At 34.0% G+C, this 25,161-nt stretch overlaps 1 protein-coding gene across 1 annotated transcript in view; it reads right to left on the reverse strand.

Moving 5' to 3' along the window:
* LRRIQ3 (leucine rich repeats and IQ motif containing 3) overlaps positions 1-25,161 on the reverse strand; it is a 218,848-nt gene that overhangs the window by 86,536 nt on the left and 107,151 nt on the right. The window contains exon 5 of the mRNA XM_068538019.1: positions 22,231-22,387. Coding sequence (XP_068394120.1) covers positions 22,231-22,387 — 157 coding nt within the window. The remainder of the gene's footprint in view (positions 1-22,230; positions 22,388-25,161) is intronic.

The following is a 25,161-nucleotide window of genomic DNA, read 5'->3' on the forward strand; positions in this document are numbered from 1 at the left end:
TAACAAAATCTGAATTTAAGAGTTAGATGTTACCTGTAGCTTTCTTTTTTTTTAAATTTTTATTGGAGTATAGTTGCTTTACAATGTTGTGTTAGTTTCTACCATACAGCAAAGTGAATCAGCTGTACATATACGTATATCCCCTATTTTTTGGATTTCCTTCTTATTTAGGTCACCACAGAGCACTGAGTAGAGTTCCCTGTGCTATACAGTAGGTTCTCACTAGTTATTTATTTTATACATGGTATCAACATTGCATATATGTCAACCCAAATCTCCCAATTCATCCCACCCACCCACCCCTTTCCCCGTTGGTAGCTTTAAGTCTTATGAGAAAAATAAATCTGGCTATAGCTAGCCAGCATGAATCAGAGATGGAAATAGAATACAACTTTTATAAGGCATGTACTCTAATCTGGAATCTGCAATTTAAGTTTACTGAGATTCCAGTAATTGAAGCCTTGGATAGATGAAAATGTCAACAGCTCTATTCCTCAAATTGAAACATTTTCAATAGGGGGCTTCAAAGTGAAAATATTGATATCTGGAGGTATAAATGTCTACAGGCAAAGATAAGATGAAGAATTTTCCCTTCCCTCCAAAGCCTTTTGTTTCAGAGAGTCCAACCATGGTAGATCATATTAATTTGAAAAAAGAGAAAAGAGTCGAGAACAAAAGCCAGTAAGTAAAAGAACAGAGTCTGCAGGATTATAAGCTATGTTTAGATAAGATCATTGTAGTTACCTAACCATAAAACTTACTGAAATCAGATAAGTCAGAAGGCTACTAAGTTTTTGAAGGAAACGTGTTGCCAAAGAAATTAAAGTCTGGCCTGAAAATGCCTGTGGTTTTTCAGTCTCTAAAGCAACCCATAGGCCCTGAAATCTTTCAAGGCTATAAAACTGTTCTACACTCAAGAAGGACAAATACTCTGAAGCCCACTTCAGACGTGACCATAAATGATTATGGACAGATTAAATCTTTTCACAGGGAAGATCCAAAGAATTTCCAGATGTGCTTACACTACTGTGAAAGAAGAAAGTTTTCACTATTCCTGTCAGATAGATTTGGTAACTGCTATGGGGTCAGTGACAACTCTGCTTCTTACTCCCCTTTTCCAAATGGGAAATTTTAATTATGGTTATTCTGTTTCTATGCCACCTTATATACTGTGTATGTGGAGGGCATATTTTATATCTTAACTTATAGGTTGCTAGATCATGAAGTGTTACCTTTTTTTTTTTTTTTTTTTTTTTTAGGTGAAGAAGACTGGATGTCCACTAGTATAACAACTGAAATTAAGCTTGGTTGAGAGTAATAAAATATTCAGTTTCACTGATTTCTGCTCTAGTTTTCACTATTTTTTTCTGATTTGGATTTAAGTTGCTCTTCCTTTTCTCTCTTTTTTCTGAAGTGGAAGCTTAGATTACTGCCTTTAGATCTTTCTTCTTTTCTAATATATGCATTCAATGCTATAAATTTCTCAAGAACTGCTCTCGCTGTATCCAACAGATTTTGATAAGTTCTGTTTTCATTTTCAGTTAGTTCAAAATATTTTAAATGAGATTTATTTGACCCATGTGTTATTTGGAAGTGTTAGAAGTTGTTTAATCTCTAAGTAATTTGGGATTTTCCAGCTATACTCTGTTACTGCTATCTAGTTTCATTCCATTATGGTCTGAGAAAAGATGTTGTATGATTTCTCTTCTTATAAAAGTGTTAAGGTATGTTTTATGGCCCAGAATGTGGCCTATTTAGGTGAATGTTCCATGTGAGCTTGAGATGAATGTGGATTCTGCTGTTGTTACAAGAAGTAGATGTCCATTTTATCCAGTTGATTGATGATATTGAGTTCAACGATGTCCTTACTGATTTTTTGCGGGCTGGATCTGTCCATTTCTGATAGACAGTTGTTGAAGTCTCCAACTGTAATAGTGGTTTCATCTATTTCTCCTTGGAGTTCTACCAGTTTTTGCCTCACATATTTTTGACATTCTTTTTTTAGTTGTCTACATATTAAGGATTGTCATAACATCTTGGAGAATACACATTTTTACTGTTGTGTAATGCTCCTCTTTATTCCTGATAACTTTCCTTGTTCTGAAGTCTGCTCTGTCTGAAATTAATATAGCCATTTCCATTTCCTTTTGATTAGTGTTAGCATGGTATATCCTTCCCAAACCATTTATTTTTAATCTATACGTGTCTTTAATAATTAAAGCCAGTTTCTTATATACAACATGTAGTTGGATCTTCATTCAAAGTGATTATTGTATAGTCAGATTAATATCTATCTTATTTGCTTGTATTTTCCATTTCTTCTTCTGTTCTTTGTTTTTATTTTTGTCTTCTATACTATCTCTGACTTTTGTAGTTTTAATAGAGCATTTTATATGATTCCATTTTCTCTCCTTTCTTAGCATATTAGTTAATGCGTTTTTTAAAACATTTTTAATCATTGCCCTACAGTTTGCAATATAAATTTCCAACTCATCCAAGTCCCCTTTTAAATAACACCATACAGCTTCACAGGTAGCATGAGGGCCTTTTAGTAATAAAATAGTCCTAATTTTTCCCTCTTGTGCTTTGTATCACTGCTGTCATTAGTTAGACTTATACATAAGCAGTCATAAGTGAATATATATGTATATAAGCTTACATAATTGAATACATTATTGCTATTATTATTTTGAACAAAGTGTTATTTGTTAGATCAATTAAGGAAAGGAAAAACTAAAAATTTTAATTACCTCCACTTATTCCTTCTCTGATGCTCTTTCCTTTCTTATGTGGATCTAAGTTTCTGATTTATATAATTTTCCTTCTCTTTAAAGAACTTCTTTTAAGATTTCCTGTAAGTCAGATCTGCTGGCAACAAATTTCCTCAACTTCTGTCTGTCTGTGAGTCTCTATCTTTCCTTCACTTTTGAAGGATAATTTACCAAGGATCAGAATTTTAGGTTGGTGGGTTCTTTCTCTCAACACTTTAAACTTTCCACCCATTATCTAACAGTTTACATGGTTTCTTAGGAGAAGGCAGATGTAATTCTTGTCTTTGCTCTTCTATAAATGAGGCATTTTGGGGCTTCTTTCAGGATTTTTTCTTTATCTATGATTTTTTGTAGTTTGAAACAATATGCCTAAGTGTAGCTTTTTCTTCATTTATCCTGCTTGGTGTTCTCTGAGCTTTCTGGATCTGTGGTTTGATATCTGACATTAATCTGGGGAACTTCTCTGCCATTCCTGTGTCAAGTATTTCTTCTGTCTCTTCTCTGTCTTCTCTTTCAGGTACCCCCATTATGTGTGTTACAGTTCTTAGATATTCTGTTCTAACTTTTTCTAATTCTTTTTTTCCAGTTTTTTGGTTTGGTTTTTAATTTTGAATGTTTTATTGAGATATCCCCAAGCTCAGAGATTCTTTCCTCAGTGTTCAGTTCACTAATAAGCCCACTAAAGGCAGTCATCATTTCTGTACAGTGTTTTTTATTTTTTTTAATCTCTAATATTAGTTTTTGGTTCTTTAATGGAATTTCCATCTCTCTGCTTACATTAGCCACCTGTTCTTTCAAGCTGTCAACTTTCTACATTAGATCCCTCAGCATATTAATCATAGTTGTTTTAAATTTCTGGTCTGATAATTACATCTCTGCCACATCTTAGTCTGGTTCTGATGCTTGTCCTGTCTTTTCAAGTTCTGTATTTCGCCTATTAGTATGACTTGTAATTTTTTCTTGATGGCAAGTATGATGTACTAGATAAAAAAAACTTCCATAAATAGGCTTTTAATAATGTAGTGGTAAGATATGGGTAGAGGGGAAGCATTGTGTAGTCCCATGATTAGGTCTCAGTCTTTCAGGGAGCTTGTGCCTCTGGACTGCAAACCCCACACATGCTTCTCAGACTCTCCCTCCCTTAGGTAGGACTGGATGATTAGAGTGGGCTGGAGTTGGGTATTTCTCCTCCCCTAGGTCAGTTAGTCTCTGATAAAGTCCCAGCAGATTAGGCTCTGGTTAACTATTTTCTGCTGAGGACAGACCTTGTTAAGAAGAACAGAATGCTCTGGCCTATTTCAAAATGGTTTCTTTTCCCTTCTCCCTGCTTGAAGCACATGGAGATTTTTCTCACATATTTACAGGAGGTAAACTTACAAAAGAGTGAGAACCACCCCCCTGTCCCCCCCCCCCCGCCCCCCACCAGCAACTGGGTCACCCTGGAGTTTTTATTATTCAGACTTGTCCACATTGAGCCTCCAGGAATTCATCAATTACAATTCAGCTTGCCTACTACAGCACTGGTTCAAACAGTGGTTTCAGTTCGTGGGTTTCTGCTCTGGTAAGTGTGGTTCTCTGTATTTACCTGTCAGTCTCTCAATTTTTGGTGGCAGTGTTTTGTCTGTGACCTTACTTCTCTCACAAATCAAAAAGGGGTTGATTTTTCAGTTTTTTCAGTTTTTTAGTTGTTGTTAGGATGGAGTGGCCACTTTCAAGCTTCTTCCGAGCTGGACCAGAAATGAACAAGTGGTGACTTATTCAAGATAGGAATTTATTTCCATCTTACATGAATATCCAATTGTAAGAAGTCCAGAACTAGTATCACAATTTGCTTCAATCTAGGATACTTCCAGCTTTCCACTCCACCACCCTAACTGTACCTTCATTCTAATGGTCTAATGTGGAATTCCAGCCATGATATACATGTTCCAAGTAACAGGATTGGAGGAAGGTAGAAAAAAGAGACAACAAAGGCATTACCAACTCTCTTTTAGGGAAATTTCCTGGAATCTGCCACATCATACCTCCACTCATGACATGGTGTGATATGGTAAACTGAATAATGGCCTTCCTAGATGTCTGCACTCTAATCCCCAGAACCCTGTGAATGTTACCTCATATGTTAGTCTGCTCAGGCTGACATAACAAAATACTATAGACTGGATGGCTTAAACAACAAAAATTTATTTTCTCAAAGTTCTGAAAGCTGAACGTCTAGGATCAAATGCTAGCTGATTTGATTTCTGGTGAGTGTTCTCTTCCTGGCTTGCAGAGAGCCAGCCCCCTTTTCTCTGTGTCATCACATGCCTCTCCTTGGCATGCATGGAGTGGAAGGTAAGGGGAGAGAACACATTCTCCAGTGTCTCTTTTTATAAGGACACTAATCTTATCATATCAGTGCCTCACCCTTATGACCTTTTTTAAACTTAATTATTTCCTTAAAGTCCCATCTCCAAATATAGCCACACACAATGGGCATTAGGGCTTTAAGATATGAATTTTGTAGGGTGCAGGAGGACACAAATATTCAGTCCATAAGACATTTATAAAAAGGGTTCACAAATGTGATTAAGGATCTTGAGATAAGTTGATAATCTGGGGGAAGGAGAGTGTATGATTTAATCACAAGAGTCCTTATAAGAGGGGGCCAGGCGATCAGAGAGGAAGCAGGAGCTGTATCAATGGAAGCAAGGAGTTGGAGTGATGTGAGGTAAAGTTTATAAGCCATGTACTGCAGGCAGTTTGCAGAAACTAGAAAAGGCAAAGAAATGGATGATCCTCTAGTGCCTCCAGAAAGAACCAGCCCTGCCAACACTTTGATTTTAGTAAAACTAATTTCAGACTCCTAGTCTCTAGAACTGTAAGATAATAAATTTGTGTTGTTTTATGTTACCAAATTTGTGATAACTTGTTAAAACAGCAACAAAAAACTAACATACATGGCAACATATACCTTCAAGAGAAGTTGGGAAATGTAGATTATTTGAAGCAGCTAAAATATGGGGGTTCTATCACTGAGGAAGAAAGAGAGAAAAGATATTGGGGAGCAACCATCACTCACTGCCACACCCAGAGATGCTGGAATTTTAGCTGAATATAGCAGTGGCATAGCCTTTAGGTTTTCCTCCTTCGGCAGAGGTTTGTGTTCTGTGTTTGGGAAGGATCTATGGGAATGTTTGAAATTGTTCTTCAATATTCATTAAAACCTTCCTCTACAATGAAAGAATGCCATGCCTTAGCTGGGCATGTGTCTGGTCAGAATGAGACTATATTTTGTAGCCTCCTGTAGCCATACGCCTAATTTGTAGTCAACCAGATGTAAGCAGAATATTGAGTGTCGGCTTCCAAGAACTTCCCACAAAGTGAACACAACCCCTTTGCTCCCTCCTCCTTTATCCCCGCATCTTTCCTTCTAGTTACAATGAAGATCTAATGGCTGGAGCTGGAAAAGCCATCATGGACCATAAAATGACCCTGGGGATAGACGCCATGCATGGTGGGGCAACAGGGTAGAAAGAGTTAAGGACCCTGAGAATGTTTTGATGCAGAGCTGCTATACCAGCCATGCACTATCTCCAGATTTTTATGTGAGAGAAAAACAAATTTCTGTTTTAAGTCACTGTCATTAGGGGTCAATTACTCCCAATTCTAACTAATGCTCTCCCTTCCTTCTCTTTTAATTCTCTCATAGAACTTTTCACTTTACTTTGCACTGGTTTCTCTAGATACACACCCATGACACGTATGACAAAAGTCTGCCTTTAAAATATAACACTGGTGCAGTCATTTAAAGATGCATGTCTTGTGAACTATTATTTAAGAGAATTAGAAGGAATCTCATTAATTAAATATATGATGTCTAGATAAGTCTCATGAGCAACTGACATTAGGCTCAAAATTTCTAGGTAATTAGTAAGAATGCATCTTTATGCAGACAGCAAATACACTCTAAAATTATAGCCACGTGTAACTACATTACAGCCACATAAGACATAGCATACAAAAAATTCAGAAATACATTACTACTAATAGGTTTATATAAAGCATTCCTAATTCAAGTGTTCCTTTATCATTATGTAGTTTCATTTAAAAACAAATGACAAAATTGCATCTGATAGAGTTGATGTTTAGCACAGGCTCTCAAATTTTTGGTTACAGCATTCCTTTATACTCTAAAAAATTATAAGACCCTCAAAGAGCTTTTGTTTATGTGTTTATATCTTTCAATATTTACTATATTAGAAATTAAAAGTATAAATGTTTAAATATTTATTAATTTATTTTGAAATAGTAATAACAAATCTGTTCCATGTTCACAGAAATTATACAATTTTATAAAACAGAACTATATTTCAGAAAGTAAAAAGAGTGGGATCATTTTACATTTTTGCAAATCTATTTAATTTCTGGCTTAGTAGAAGGCAAATTTTCACATTTGCTTATACAATCAATCTCTCACAAGTCATGAAGTCTCTGGAAAAGCTTCATGATATAAGAGAATGAGACTGAAAAAAAATTAATAATGTTTAGTGTTATTATTAAAATTATTTTGGCATTGGGGATAACCTTAAAGGATTTCAAGGATCTACAGCAGTTCCTGGATTACACTTTAAGAACCACTATTGTACAGAATAGCTATAAAAAACAACCTCACAAAAGAGGACTTATTATAAGAAGGCCAGTCAAAATGTACAAAAATACTCATAATTGTAAGGGAATACAATTTGGGGATTATATCAAGGTGACAGAGTAGATTCTAAAAATAAATGTTTTCCACAATTTCTCTTGGGTCAAGAGAAAGGGAAGAAAAGGAAAAGAATATTTAGAAAATAATGAAAATGAGAGTATCTAAATGCATAAAGCAAACATTAACAAACATAAAGGGAGAAATTGACAGTGAAACAATAACATTAGGGGATTTTAACACCCTATTTACATCAATGGACAGATCATCCAGACAGAAAATCAATAAGGCAAGAATTGCTTTAAACAACACATTAGATCAATGGACTTCATGGATGTGTATGGAATATTCCAACCAAAAGCATCAGAATACACATTTTTTTCAGGTGCACAGGGAACATTCCCCAGGATAGATCACATTCTAGAATGCAAAACAAATCTCGATAATTTTGAGAGGATTGAAATCATATCAAGCATCTTTTCTGACCATAATGCTATGAGATTAGAAATCAACTACAAGAAAAAAAGCTGCAAAAAAGACAGACACATGGAGACTAAACAATATTATCTAAACAACCAATGGGTTACTGAAGAAAGCAAAGAGGAAATTAAAAAATACCTGGAGAAAAATAAAAAAGGAAACATGAGGATCGCAAATCTGTGGAACACAGCAAAAGCAGTTCTAACAAGGAAGTTTACAGCAATATAAGCTTACCTCAGGAAGCTATAAAAATCTTAAATAAACAATCTAAACCTACACCTAAAGGAACCAGATAGAGAACAAAGCCCAGAGTTAGTAGAAGGAAAGAAGAAAATAAAGATCAGAACAGAAATAAATGAAAGAGAGACTAAAAAAATAGAAAAGATAAATGAAACTAAGAGCTGGTTCTTCAAAAAGATAAACAAAATTGATAAATCTTCAGTTAGACTCAACAACAAAAAAAAGAGAGGGAGGGTCCAAATAAATAAAATCAAAAATGAAAACAGAAGTTAAAACCTACACCACAGAAATACAAAGGATCACAAGATACTACTATGCACACTTATACACTAATAAAATGGACAACCTATAAGAAATGTACCAATTCCTGGAAAAGTAGAAATACAAAGGATCACAAGATACAACTATGCACAATTATACACTAATAAAATGGACAACCTATAAGAAATGTACCAATTCCTAGAAATGTACAATCTTCTAAGACTGAATCTATAAGAAATAGAAAACATGAATAAACCAATTATCAGTAATAAAATTGAATCAGTAATAAAAAAATCTCCCAACAAACAAAAGTCCAGAACCAAAAAGCTTCACAGCTGAATTCCACCAAACATTTAAAGAATAGTTAACACCTATCCTTCTACAACTATTCCAAAATATTGTGGAGGAAGGAATGCTTCTGAACTCATTCTATGAGACCAGCATCATCCTGATACCAAAACCAGACAAAGACACCAAAAAAAAAGTAAAGTAGAGGCCAATATCATTGATGAACAAAGATGGAAAAATCCTAAACAAAATGTTACCAAACTAAACTAAACAACATTAAAAAGATTACAGACCATGATCAAGTGGGATTTATCCCAGGGTTGCAAGGATGACTCAATATTCACAAATCAATCAATGTGATACACCACATTAACAAATTGAAGAATAAAAATCATATAATCATCTCAATCGATACAGAAAAAGCCTTTGACAAAATTCAATATCCATTTATGATAAAAACTTTCAATGAAGTGGGTATAAAGGAAACATTCCTCAACATAATAAAGGGCATATATGACAAGCCCACAGCTAACATCATACTCAACAGTGAAAAGCTGAAAGCGTTTCCTCTAAAAAGAGGGAAAAGACAAGGATGCCCACTCCTATCACTTTTATTCAACATAGTACTTGAATAAGTATGAGTTATAGCAATCAGACAAGAAAAAAAATAAATCAAAGTAATCCAAATTGGAAAGGAATAAATAAAACAGTGGCTGTGTGCACATAACATGATACAGTATAGAGAAAATCCTAAAGATGCCACCAAAAAATCTATTAGAATTCATCAATGAATTAGTAAAGTTGAAGGATACATAATTAGTATACAGAAATCTGTTACGTTTCTATACACTAACAGTAATCTATCAGAAAGAGAAATTAAGAAAACAATCCCATTTCCAATTTCATCAAAAATGATAAAATACCTAGGAATAAATCTAAACAAACTTGATAAATTGTAAGACTGACGAAAGAAACTGAAGATAATACAAACAAATGAAAGATATACCTTGTTCATGGATCGGAAAAATTTAAATTGTTAAAATGATCATACTACCCAAAGCAATCTACAGATTGAATGCAATTTCTATCAAAATATCCATGGCATTTTTCACTAAACTGAAAAAAAATTCTAAAATTTGTATGGAAATACAAAAGACCCTGGGTAGCCAAAACAATCTTGAGGAAGAAGATCAAAGCTGGAGGTGTCACACACACTGATTTCAACCTATACTACAAAGCTACAGTAATCAAAACAGTATGGTTCTGGCACAAAAAAAGACTTATAGGTCAATGGGACAGAATAGAGAGCTCTGAAATGAACCTACACTTTATGGTCAATTAACCTAAAACAAAGGAGGTAAGAATATACAATGGGGAAAAGACAACCTCTTCAATGAATGGTGTTTGGAAAACTAGACAGCTACATGCAAAATAATCAAACTAGACTACTTTCTCAAACTATATACAAAAATAAAATCAAAATTGATTAAAGACTTAAATATAAGACCTGAAACCTTGTAGGAATAAAAATCCTACAAGAAATCATAATCAGTATGCTCTTTGACAATGGACTTAGGAATGTTTTTTTGGCTATGCCTCCTCAGGCAAGGGAAACAAAAGCAAAAATAAACAAATGGGACTACAGCAAACTAAAAAGCATTTGCCCAGCAAAGGGAACTGTTAATAAAATGAAAAGGCTGCCTACTAGATAGGAAAAATATTTGCAAATGATATATCTAATAAGGGATTAGTATCAAGAATATACAAAGAACTCATACAACTCAACATCAAAAAGCAAATAACCCATTTTAAAAATAGGTAGAGGACTTGAACAGACATTTTTTCCAAGAAAGATATACAGATGGCCAACAGACACATAAAAAGATGTTCAACATCACTAATCACCACAAAAATGCAAATCAAAACCACAATCAAATATCACCTTGCAGTTGTCTACACAGCTATTGTCAAAAAGACAACAGATAACAAGTGTTGGTGAGAATGTGGAGAAAAGGGAACCCTGATACACTGTTGGTGGAAATGTAAATTGGTGCAGCTGCTATGGAAAAAGTATGGCGGTTCCTCAAAAAATTAAAAATAGAACTGCCATACAATCCAGCAATTCCTCTCCTGGATATTTAAGCAAAGAAAGCAAAAACACTAATTAGAAAAGATATATGCACCACTCTGTTCACTGCAGCATTATTTACAATAGCCAAGATATGGAAGAAACCTAAGTGTCCATTAATAGATGTATGGTTAAAGAAGATGTGATATCTATACATCTATATATAGATACACACACACAGAATGGATTATTACTCAGCCATAAAAAAGAAAGAAATCTTGCCATTTGTGACACGGATGGACCTCTAGGGTTATATGCTAAGTGAAATAAATCAGACAGAGAAAGACAAGTACTGTATGATTTCACTGGTATGTGGAATCTAAAAAACAAAGTAAATGAACAAACACAACAAAACAGAAAAAGTGTCATAAGTACAGAAAACAGGAATTTGCCAGAGAGGAAAGGGATGTGAGGGGGAAAGAAAATAATGAAAATGAGACTACGATTCTCAAAACTATAGGATATAGTATTATCTGCACTGAGCGGTAAATAAAGGTATAATGTTGAATGTTCATTAGGAATCAGAAAAAAATTGACAAAATTATGTATTCAAATAAATAAGTGTGAAAAATATCTTAAAAGTATATCTATAAAAATGCTGGAAAGTCAGAAAGAGAAAACAAAGATAAAATAAACATGATACAAAGTAATAACTTCTAAAATATTTAGTTAAAAGAGACAATTTTAGTTACATTCAAAATTTGTTTACTAAGCTTACTTAAGAATTCCTAAAATCTGAATCATATAATAACGAGAAATGACCAAATTTGTTGTCAAAGATATACAAGTCTTTGACAATTTAAAAAGTCATATGAACTTGACAATTTGCATGGGCAAGTCTCCTTAGTAAATATTCAAAGGACACCTAATTCCTATATTCCTGAAATTGTTTCAAAGCATAGGAAAAAGGAAAGTGTCTTAAGACGGACCACTGTCCTGATATCAATACCTCAAAAAGCAGGCACCAAAAGAAAACAATACAACCTCACTCATTATTACAGAGGGTAAAATCTTAAAATAAGTATTAGCTATCCCAACTGAGTGATTCCCATTCAAACAAAAACACACAATGACTAAGGTCTGTTTTAAGAATGCAAGCATGGTTCGAAGTAACAAGATATATTGATTTAATTCATTACCTTAGTATACTAGAAAAAAAAATGAAGACTCTCAATAGAATCTGAAAAGGTATGTAATAATGTTCAACAAATACTTGTGCTTTATATTTAATCCAACATCTCAGTAGTAAGATACTTTCTTAACATGATGAAGAGTACCTACCAGAAAGTTTGCAATATCATATTTCAAGATGAAATAATAGTGGTATTTGGATCAAAGTCAGAAATAATACAAGAATTACAAGAATACCCATTTACCACCAATATTATTCTCAAATTTGAAATCTACTCAAGAAAACAAGAAAAATAGGAAAAAGTATGATTGTTGAAAAGGAAAAGTGATCATTTTCTAAAGAATACTTTGACAATCTAACAGAATAAACTGAAAAATCATTTCAAGTAACAAGATAGTGACTAAAAAAATCAACACACTCTTTTATAAAAATACTAGTCTGAAATTATAATTTAAAAAAATTTCAAGTCTCAACATAAAATAATTGTTTTTATGTTTTATATATTATTTTTGGAATAATCTTAAATGTGCAAGAGCTACGTGAATAATACTACACAACCTCAGTGAAAATCATAGAAATAACTGAATACATAGAAATATATACAAAGGTCCTTAAGCAAATGACTCAACATTATAACATGTCTATTCTCCCATAATCACTTTCTAAATACAGTGCCATTAAAATAAATATCTTTTAATATACAAAATGATTTTAAACTTCATTTGAATAAATAAAACACAAAAATAGCCAATAATAATGAAAATTGGTTTGCCTTATCAAAAATCAACATCATATAGCTAAAATATTAAAATGATGTTGTTTTCGAATAAGTAGATACAAGGAGATTATCATATGAGATAAATGTACTATTTTAAATACCTGGTAGAATAATAATTAACAAATGGTGTTGGAATAATTTACTATATATAAAAATATAAAGTTTTTTTTCTTTTCCTCTAAAATTAATTATTTTTTTAAAAAAGTTGAAGTACAGTTGATTTATAATATTATGTTAGTTTAAGGTGTAGATCACAGTGATTCAGTATTTTTGCAGATTGTACTTCATTATAGGTTATTAGAAGATAATGGGTATAACTCCCTGTTCTAAATAGTATATCTTTATTGCTTATCTATTTTATATATAGTAGTCTGTATCTGTTAATCCCATACCCCTAATTTGTCCCTCTCCCTTTCCCTCTCCCCTCTGGTAACCACAAATTTGTCTTTTATATGGTGAGTCTGTTTCTCTTTTCATATACTTCAATTTCTATTATTTTTTCAGATTTCACATATAAGTGATATCATATAATATTTGTATTTCTCTGTCTGACTTAGTTCACTAAGCATAATAGTCTCTAGGTCCATCCACATTGCTGCAAATGGCAGTATTTCATTCAAATATGTAGTTTTATCCTTACTACAACCCCAAACTAAAATAATTTCCAAGTGGAATGATATTTAAAAGTAAAAATATAAAAACATAAAAATGTCAGAATAAAATGACTCATCTTTTTATAAGCCTAGAGTTGTAAAGAACATTTTTTAGCATCCTATAAAGAATAGACACCCCAAATACTCGCTGGTTTGACCACATTAGAATTAAAGTTTTCTGAACAGCAAAAGACACTATAGATAAAACTAATACACAAATGATAAACTGGAAAAAACATATGATAAGAGAAAATTTCACTGAAATTTTCCCTTCCAAGTTAAATGGAGTAAAATTCTATATAGCAAGTCCATACCAATAGAACAATGAACAAAGAATATGAACAAATAAAGAAAAAGAAAATAAACAAAAGCAAGTACAGAATAAAAGTGGTCAACATAAAAAAGTTATCTTTTATTAATGATAAGTATGATGTAAATTAAATCTGCATGTTTCTTAATAAAACTATGTTAGCTTATTTGTTTAGACATTTCCAAAGGAGTTTAAGTTTTACAAATCAAAATCATTTAACTTTTACACATTTTTAAAATCCATTATCAAATTGTGACATGATAAGAGGGAAGAGCAAATGAACCATGGGATGTCATTTAGAAGGGAAAATTAATAACTTGGAGCATAATGGAAAGAGAAATTACAGTAATAGGTCAGGAGCTTACCAGGAAGGGGGCCTACAGCAAATTTATTTTATTTCTAGGCAAGGAGAAGGATAAGCAAAAGGACAGCTATCTGGAAATGTGCAATAGGGATATGGTTTCAGAAGCACAGAATGAAAACCATGATCATGCCAGAAAACCTGTCTTAAAAAAGAGTGGCAAAGTGCCTACAGTCTGGAAAATGAGGCAGGACAGAAGGACATAAATTTGGCCAGTTTTCTTCCTGTTATAAAATCAGTCTTCACCTCTTAGTCAGTTGCCCAAAAAGACTGAGAAACTTTGAATACCGAAGAGAACTAAGCTGAAGGGTATCAGGTAGATTTCCAGTCTCTGCATGAAATAATTCAGGCAGGAATACTCCTTGTAGTCCTTGGAAATGTAGACACAATATCTGTATACACAGAGTAGAAGGTAACTTCCACGTTGTGTATTTTAACAAAAAAAGTTCTGTGGTTACAGTGCCAGTTGTCCTCTAACTGGTTCTAAAAGGTCAGGATAGCATGCAGATATATGAGTGTTCTGGGTGAACAGCTGAGATGGAACTATGATTACAAAAAACATATGTTTTGGGGCTTCCCTGGTGGCACAGTGGTTGAGAATCTGCCTGCCAATCCAGGGGACACGGGTTCGAGCCCTGGTCTGGGAAGATCCCACATGCCGCGGAGCAACTAGGCCCGTGAGCCACAACTACTGAGCCTGCGCGTCTGGAGCCTGCGCTCCGCAACAAGAGAGGCCAACGATAGTGAGAGGCCCGCGCACCGCGATGAAGAGTGGCCCCCGCTTGCCGCAACTAGAGAAAGCCCTCGCATAGAAACGAAGACCCAACATAGCAATCAATCAATCAATCAATCAATCAATCAATCTTTAAAAAAAAAAACAAAAAAAACAAAAAAACATATGTTTCAATAAAGGAAAAATGGACACTTCATTGAATAATATTAAGAATAAAGGAATTTTTACTTACATTTGTATTTATATTTGTCTTGTGACCCCTAGGAGAGAGTCAGTGTATCGTATGTTACTGATATTACAGCTCTTAGGTATGTGCATGGGACCAACAGAATTGATTTTGCAAGATGTTAAAAGATGCCAGGAAAGTTACCATCTGGCATAATTTATAAGTATCTCCCTTATAATTTTTTCCTCATTTCTATCTATCTCAGGTTTAAGTCACGTAATTTTCCTTTATTCACCTCAATTCACAAAGTATTTGTTGAAAGGTACTATGAGCCCTTCATAGCTCCTGTCCCTGTGCCTTTCCCACATGTGTTATGCTATAAGATAAGCTGTCTGCTCAATTCTCTCATTTTCCTAGTGATCTCTCTGTTGACCTTGGCAACCCTCACAGTTTAACAACTCAGATTATGTATTAATCTAGCATCCACTTGCTGCTTTTTAAAAATAATTCTGAAAGTGCTTGGTTGTAAAAATTTTCTTATCCATATCTATGGAGTCAAGCATAATATATGGTGTCACAGGTTTTTCCAGAAAGGAGATACCAAGATAGTAAAGTGTGCAAAAGGTTTATTGGGAAGTAATACTCTTTAAAGGAAAACGGAGGAAGTGGATTAAGCAGGGAGAGTCAAAGTTTCTGCCAACCGACCAGGAGCTCTGAAGCAAAGTCTGTCTCTATCTGAAGGTCCAACAATGAGCAGTAATGGCCAGGCCCTTGTAACACTGCCTTACTCGGTAATTGCCTGAAGGCTGCCTAGAGAATAGTGTGACCTCGACTTGAAAGCAGAGGTGGACCCTGAACAATCTAACAGCTGGAGCTGTCAGCTAGCCGCACTCCTTGCATCTGAGCAGCCACAAATGGTGTCTAATATTACCCCTGTATGCCTCTGTCCTAATCTTATTCATTTAGCTCCAAGTTTTCTCCTTTCAGTCTCAGTAAAATCTTTGATTAAAGGGGACAGGCTTTACTTATTTTATTTTTACTGCCAGTGACAAGCAGGGGATGTGATATTTAGAAAGCACCTAGTAAATATCTGCAAAATTTTATTAAATGGATAAAGTTAGCCCATTATGTGTTGATTAAGTCAAAAAGCTACAGCTTCACTTCTAAGTCATCATTTTTGCTTCTTTGGACCCCAAAACATAGGTGAATTAAACTTAAATTAAATTACCCTTAGCCCCTGCTAGCCCTTAGAGACTCTTCTGATAAATATCTCATAACTTCTACCTGACCCTAAAAGCCATTATTTCCCATAAGTCTTAATACTCAGGACAACTCCAACTTCTTTGATCAGACCCTTAGATGTAGGCAACTGACTAAACTGGATTTGAATTTGTATACTCCTTTCAATTCCATACTTTATATAATCAGTCCCTACCTAGTAAGTTATTCCTATTTCTTTCCCCTCTCCCTACAAGTTCCGGCATAGGAATTGCTTTATGGCAATCTTTAAGGCCTTAGAATTTGTTAGTGCTAAGGACATTCTAAATATTCAAAAAGTACCCATTTGAAATGAACTGTATTGCTGATGGGGCCTGAAAATGACTGTTAGGCAATAACAAAGAGCATGTAAGAATGTCATTACAAAGCTTTTTTCTTAAGACTTTCATAAGTTAGTACAACAGCCCAGAAACTCATTGATAATAAAGGTCAGTTTCCAGTGTAAGGAAAGACTCTTCACAAAACACTGAAATTTAAAAAATGAAATATCTATCCGTAAGTTTCTTTTTAACTCTCCACATAATAAAATAAGGTGACCCATTCCACATCTCCTGAATCTGATATGAGATCAACCCTCGCAACATTTTCTTAGTATCACCTACTGTTAAACTAAACAGAGAAGAGGGCAAAGGTCATTTCATTATTTTTTGGCTTCTAAAATTATGGAGCTGATTATTCTTTCTCCCTGCCCCCCTATTTACCTGAATTCAAAGTAGGCACAAAAAACCCCAAACTCAAATATAATAAGTTACTTGGATTTGTAAAATTAAAATTAGCACAACTTCACCCTGCCATGCAAGCTGCGCTCCACACAACTCCAGGGAATGTCATCCACACAGACTGTGATATAAATGCACTCATGCAACGTGCAAAGCAGCAGCCCTGAGTAAGGTAAAGTCGTCTCGTTCCTCTCTTACTCACATAGGCCATGTGATTATAAATCATTACATTTTTTTAATAGTAAAAAGAGCACTATACCCCACTAAAAGATATACGGATGGCAAGTAAACATCTGAAAAGATGTCATCACATGTCATTAAGGAATTGCAAATTAAAGCAACAATGAGATATTATTGCATACCTATTAGAATGGCCAAAACCTACTTACACTGACAATACCAAATGGTGAAAATGTGGAGCAACAAGAACCTCATTCATTGCTAGTGGGAATGCAAAATGGTACAACCACTTTGGAAGATAGTTTTGCAGGTTTTCTTCAAAACTAAGCATCCTCCTACCATAAAACCCAGCAATCAGGCATCCTTGTATTTATCCAAACAAGTTGAAAATTTATGTGCACGCAAAAACCTGTACATGGCTGTTTATACCCACTTTGTTCATAATTGCTAAAATTTGTAAGTAACCAAGATGTCCTTCAATAGGTGAATGGATAAATAAATTGTTGTACCTCCAGACAATGGAATATTCTTTAGTTCTAAAAAGCAATGAGTTATTAAACCATGAAAAGACATGGAGGAAACTTAAATGCATATTACTAAGTGAAAGAAGCCAGTCTAAAAAGGCTACACATGCTACATACTATATTATTCCAACTATATGACATTCTGGAAAAGGAAAAACTATGGAGACAGTAAAAATATTATAGGTTGCCAAGGGTTAGGGGAAAATAAGGATGAATAGGCAGAACACAGAGGATTTTTAGGGCAGTGAAACTATTCTGTATAATATTGTAATGGTGGATATGTCATTACATATTTGTCAAAACCCATAGAAGGTACAACACCAAGAGTGAACCCTAATGTAAACTGGACTTTGGGTGATAATGCTGTGTCAATGTAGGTTCATTGATTGTAATAAATATACCACTGTGGTACAGGATGTGGATAATGGATACTGTATATATGTGGGGACAGGGAGTAACATGGAGACTCTCTATACTTTCTGCTAATTTTGCTGTGAACCTAAAAGTGCTCTAAAAAGAATGTTTATTAACTAAGAAAAGAGAATTGTTAATGTGGAATATAACACAAAATAGAGGTTCCTGAAGGCAATGTTTCTATATTTATGTTATAAAAAATGGAGATAAAATGTTTTTATCCACAATGCAAAATCTTTGTTTTTATTATATAAATAAAACATGATTTCTGATTAGAAAGAATATATAAAATTGTCAGAAAGAAAGGAATAATCACCTAACATTCTACCACTTAAATAACCACTATTAACAGATTGATGATTGTGATTTTCATGTATTTTTAATGCATATGTGGTACAATTAAAAAGTTATTTTATATTTTTTAATGCTTATTAAAAATTATAATATGTTAAAAGACAAATAGTTCCTCAGGTATGTATGTGTGTGTGTATATATATATATATATATATATATATATACACACACACACACCTTTAAGAAAATGTATTTAATACATTGGAAAGGGTTCACAGGAGGATTATCTTCGAGTATATTTTGATCTATTTTGTTTTACAAAAATGGTATTCAACATGGAATGTATATTGTTCCATCCATATTAGTTATGAGAAAAATGAATCTTTGGAACCAAAGGAAAATCAATAAAAATATCCTAGAATTCAACCAAATCATCAGTTCTAAAGCAAATCTTACTTTTGTATAGATGACTGCCATATTATATTATGTTTCCAGGAACTATAGAATGCCATAAAGGAGAACAAGATGTGAACATTCAATGCGCTAGAAGTGGTTCAATGTAAGAAATCTCTTCCAGAGAAATCGATTAGCTTGCCCTATGGATCTTTTTCCTCATTCTGTTGATAACTAGGGAGAACATATGCACCCTCTCCAGAAGATGAGTCAAGATAAAAGGTGTGAAATTCCAATATTAATGCTTCAAGGCAAGAGGGTGTTGCTCAAGTCCTAAGAAAAAATTAGATCATGATTCTAGGAGGTGAGCTGTCAAAGAAGACAGAGATCCACAACACATAGATTTGTTCTATCTTTCCATGAGGTTATAACAGTAAGGGTTCCTGGCCATCACTCTTTCTTACCTCTTAGGTGCTTTCTTTCCTTCCTAACAACATATGACTAAAGCAGCTTAAGGAAGTTTCAAATATGAGGGTGTGGAGGCAAGAGGAAAGAGGGCAACTAATCTTCTCTGAGATAAATATATGGCAAATTTCCTTCCCCTGCTCTTAATCTCTGTCCTTTTGGCTATAATGAGTGTGACTTTCTTTCATACTATATCCCTTCTAAAACTCATGTTTGCAATATAGGAAATAACTATTCAAGATAAAAAAGCATGGGTAACAAAGAATATCTCATTGTCTAGCCCAGGTTACTAAAATATTGCAACGGAATTCTAGACCAAAGCCTCAGTTAGGAACTGCTTTGTTTGCTATTACTCCTACTCCCAGTACATATATTTTCCTTGGTAACTTTTGAGTAAAAGGATTGACTGTGCAAAAGCAGATTTCAAATAGCCTTGGGTACCCCAGCAAAACCCATCATAAGAGTATCTAGATTTCCCTAAAATCCCACATAATAATATACAAATGTCCCTAAAGCTTGATCTAATTGACCACCATAATTCTGTATTTATGTCAGCCTATTCAATAACAGAAGAAAAACCACCCTCTGACCAATATATGTAAGCCATGGATAAATAATATCTCTAGCAATTGTTTTAGATCCTCAATGTCTTCTACTCCAATCCAGTTTTTTATCAGATTCTTTCATCATGGCTTCTATCTTTTGGTTCTGTATATCATTTACAGTTTATTTTTGCACCATTAACTCTGGATGTTTATATGGACTTCTGGCTTTGCACCACAGCATTTCCTAAGTGAATGTGACTTGAACTCACACCTCTGGTTCTTTCCATTTTAGGTTACCATTAATATCGGAAATTTTAAGCCCTTGGGAGACCAAGCACATTTCATCCCCAAACAGGAGCAGATTCAGACAATGACTGCTTTCTCTAATTACTGAAACTCGAATTCCATTCTTGATTAACGCTTTCCATTACTTTGCTCACAGTATCTTTTTCTAATGCACTCCCAGTATTAAATGCTGATATTTTCTCAACCCCTTCCTTTTCCCTACTCCCTGACTCTTTTAATGTTTTCTGCATCCTAGGTTCTCTTAGGTGTTCTATGGTATTAACTGTTCTCACTATAGCTTCTAATAAACCAAGCTCCAAGTCACTAAAGACTAGACATGTGAGTAGTAAAAATAATAAAATAATAATATATCAACTGAGTGAGCTGAAGAGAAGACTAAAAATGAAGCTAGCAGAAGATGGAGTGACAATTATATATAGAAGAAATAGATTCAAAGATGAATCTTACAATGAAAAATTATTTCAGTTACTATAAGAAAGTAAGCTTTGAAGACAACTTCATAATGTTGTATGAATGGTAGTTATAAACAATGAAAAAAGCATAGGAAAATGTACATATTTATAGACTATGAAAGAATAGTTTTTTAATAAATGACATTAGTAGTGATGTGGTTAGTAGAATTACTAATATCAAAGAGCTTTAGAAAACTCCTTATAATTAATATATTTTAGCAAAAGATTTATAACATTCAAAATACTTCCAAAGTCTTGAAATGGTATATTATATGTAACTTCATAAGTATTAAATAATATAATGTTTATAATATATATTATTCCTATCTATGTATATATAATAGTCACTTGCCATAACACAACATATATACAAATATACATATATATGGATATGTATATATACATCTACATTTATATATGGGTGTTGGCTATCAGTATATCCAAATTGGTTATCAGTATACAACACACCCATATCCAACTTGGATATCAGTATACATCAGTGAAAGTCTTCTCTATAGAAAGCATATAAAAAGCAGGTGACATGCCTGAAATCAACACGTTTATATTCTACAAAGAGGGCCAAAAGACACTTCACATAAACTTTATAGAGCATACTATCATCTGGAGCAAATTAATACAGTTGGCACTGCGTGCTAATGAGGAAAAAGTTTTGAATAGGATACATTTGCCTTGTAAACCTATGTTTTTATTCAATGGATAAACTTTGGTGGGATTTAAGGGCCTGAGGACATTACTGTACTATATCTAGGACACGTGTCCTCAATTACATTGAAATCAGACTAATGTCAGTTTGGACAGTTGGTATTCCCTTCTAATTATGTTAATGTAATGGAAACATTTGTAGCTCAGGCTATTCAGGTACAGGTGCAAATATGAAGGAGTTTACAGACAAACACAGTGCTTTATAAATTACAAAAAGTTCATTCCAGTTAATTATACTATAATGCCGAGTTTTCATTTTTACCATTACCTAATGGTAAAAGCAAAACAAAATTCTAAAAATAAAAAAGCACAAACTTTAGAGTCAGATGATCTCGAGTTAAGTCCTAGCAAAGTCACTTAACTGTTTGGCTTTTGGTAAGTTAATCAACCCCTATGAGCCTTAGTTTCCCTAATCATAAAAAAAGAGGTAAAAATACCTATCTTACAGTATTGTGAAGAATAAATTACATACCACATGCAAAATATCTGACACAGTGCCTGGTACATAGTATGTACTCAATAAATATAAATTTCTTTCTATTTTTATTGTGTCCTTAAAGCAATACATGATTTTGCACAAAATACTGAGTGAATATTATACTATATGTACAATTATCAGCCTTTAATAAACTAAATATTTATGTTTTCAGCTACTGAGAATATATTTTATATTACTATTAATAACTACTTCCAATAATTAATAAGAGAAGACACATATATAAAGCATAAATTATAAAATGGTTCTGTTAAGAGTGATTAATACACCACAAAAATTACACTTATACTATATTATATGAATTTTATCACATCAAGAAAATCTCAAGCATAATATTAACAAGATAATAGAAGATATTTAAAAGAGATTAAAGAAATTATTACTAATGCAATATAAACTATAACTATAGTGTCTTAAAAATATTTCAAAGAAAAGTAATAAAATAATTATACTTACATGTTTCCAACGTGCAAGCTTTTCTGTTATATTGGTTCCAGGCTGAAAAAAGAGATCCTTAAAGAGCTTATCTTCAAATCCTTTGTGTTTGTAAATCCATTTTTTTTCACTTTTACTAATAGTTTTTTCCTGATGTTTTTTATACAAGAACAAGTGGCTGAATATAAGGGGGGGGGGAGGGAGGGAGAACTGCCGTTTAGTTTTTTTGCAAAAAAAAAAAGGAAGAAAACTACTTATGAGTTCACTTATATCTTAGAAAACATAGCGGTAAACTTAATGTAATATTTGTTTTCATATTATTACTATATAAAACGAGGCATTAGGGGCTTCCCTGGTGGCGCAGTGGTTGAGAGTCTGCCTGCTAATGCAGGGGACACGGGTTCGAGCCCTGGTCTGGGAAGATCCCACATGCCGCGGAGCGACTGAGCCCGTGAGCCACAACTACTGAGCTTGCGCGTCTGGAGCCTGTGCTCCGCAACGGGAGAGGCCACGATAGTGAGAGGCCCGCGCACCGTGATGAGGGGTGGCCCCCGCTTGCCGCAACTGGAGAAAGCCCTAGCGCGGAGGCGAGGACCCAACATAGCAATCAATCAATCAATCAATTAATTAATAAAATGGATCTTTAAAAAAAAAAAACAAAAAACAAAAAACGAGGCATTAGGGCTGGCTCATCAACATTCATCAAGGGATGAATGAGTGCTGAGAAATCTCTGGGGACATGAATGCACAAACAATTCTGTAACTACATCTGGCTATGCATTTTATAATATAATGTCAGAGAGAACATGACTAAATTATCTATAGAAATATGTTAACCAATATAAATTCTTTTTCTCTTTCTTCTCCAGTGAAGAAATAACTTCTTATTTCCACCTAGGAAAACTACTTTACAGCAGTACTGTCCAAGAGAATATAATGTATGCCATAAAATAACTTAAAATTTTCTATTAGCCACACTAAAAAAAAGTAAAAAGAAATAGGTGAGATTAATTTTAATACATTTGACCCTTGAACAACACAAGTGTGAACTGCATGAGTTCACTTATATATGAATTTTTTTCAATAAAAATAGTACTATACTATCTGTGGTTGGTTGAATCCACCACACTGTGGAACCCGCAAGTACATAGGGACAAGTATAAAGGACTAGAGCATCTACTACAGATTTTGGTATCTGCAGCAGGTCCTGGAACCAATCTCTTGCAGATAGCAAGTGATGCCTGTATTATGTTTTATTTAACCTAATGTATTCAAAATATTACTAGATAAATGGCATCAACAAACTAATATCACAATAGTAAAATACTAAATGTTAGCTCTGTAAGATCAAAAACAAGGGAAGGATAACATCTCTCACCCAATCTATTCAACATTGTACTCGAAGTCCTACTCAGTCCAATAAGGCAATAAGAAGAAAATCATATACCAATATAATCTTTGAATACAGATGCAAAAATTCTAAATACTAATAAAAAGAATCCAGCAATGTAAGCAAAGAATAACAAGACTATGACCAAGTAGTACAAAGCTCATTACATAAACAATTTAATGAAGAGAAAAATGTTAAGAGTATATAAATGGATGCAGAAAGGCATTGGATAAAATTCAGCAGCCAATCTTTCTGTTAAACGTTTTGTAAGAGAGGATATCAAAGTAAACTAATTCAACATCATGGAGACAGATTACCAAAAACCAATAATATTCATTATATGTGATGAAAGAGCAAAAATCATTTGAATTAAAACGACGAAACAGGTAGGAAGTTTACTGTTACCATTATTATTAAATAGCAAAAGAAAAACAAAATTGACCAAGGAAAGCAGTTTTTCCATTTCTCAGATTTTTAAAGTGGGCTCCGTCTATTCATTCCTTCATTCACATATTTTCACTGATGATCTACAAATTAGTTAGGGTGAAATGTATTAAGAGAATAAAACTTATAATGGTTCAAATAAGACAGAATTTTACTTTTCTCACATGCAGTCTACACTGGTGGAGCAGCGCTGCTCTATAAAATAATTCAATCTTGCCTCACCATACTCAAAGACACTGTCGTTAACCCACATGACTAATGCACTCCAGCCCGTGGGAAGGGAAAGGCATGAAAACAAAGGGGGTACAATTACCATTTAAGTATTTGAAGCAGCAGTTGTGGTCATTAATTCTGTTCACTTACAAATCTAACAAAAATATAGTCAGATGAACGCGCTTAGCTGCAAGTAAACTTGGTTAACAAAATCTCTAGTAGTTACTCAACTGCTAAAAGAAAAGAGAAGAATGGATTTTCAAGGAAAAAGTAGTATTTTGAAAATGACCATTATGTGCTCCGTGAAGAGAAGAAAGTCTGTAATACCGTGAAGGTTATATTCTCTAATAAGTAGAGTTAGACAATACAGAAATAAAACACTAAATATATAATAAGTGAATTGCTTTTCACATAGGCTGGATTGGGATAGTATTGTTAAGAGGAAACAAGTTATAGTGAGCATCTCAGAAAAACATCCTAGTAAAGCAAACGACAAGTACAAAAGGCCAGGTGGAAGTATGCTTAGTGAGGCAAGAACACACTTGGCATGTTTGAAGAACAGGAAGGTCGCTGGGATGGACAGTCATTGCAGAGTTTTAAGCAGAAGAGTGGCTTTGAGATCAGAGAAGATCAAGATGGTGAAGTGGGAGGATGTGGAAATAACCTCCCCCCAACGAACACATCAAAAATACATCTACATGTGGAACAATCCTCACTGAAAAGTAAGCAGAGACTGGAAGAAATACTCCTGTACAACCAAAGCTGTGAGAAAGATCCCCACAGAATCAGGTAGGAAGGAAGAGATGTGATCAGGTCAGGACCTGTGCCCCTGGGAGGAGACTCAGAGGAAAAGAGATACTACACAGGTGGAGACCCTCCCTGGGGAATGAGCAGTTCGAGCCACA

This window comes from Eschrichtius robustus, chromosome 3, assembly GCF_028021215.1.
Source record: "Eschrichtius robustus isolate mEscRob2 chromosome 3, mEscRob2.pri, whole genome shotgun sequence".
NCBI classification, from domain to species: domain Eukaryota; kingdom Metazoa; phylum Chordata; class Mammalia; order Artiodactyla; family Eschrichtiidae; genus Eschrichtius; species Eschrichtius robustus.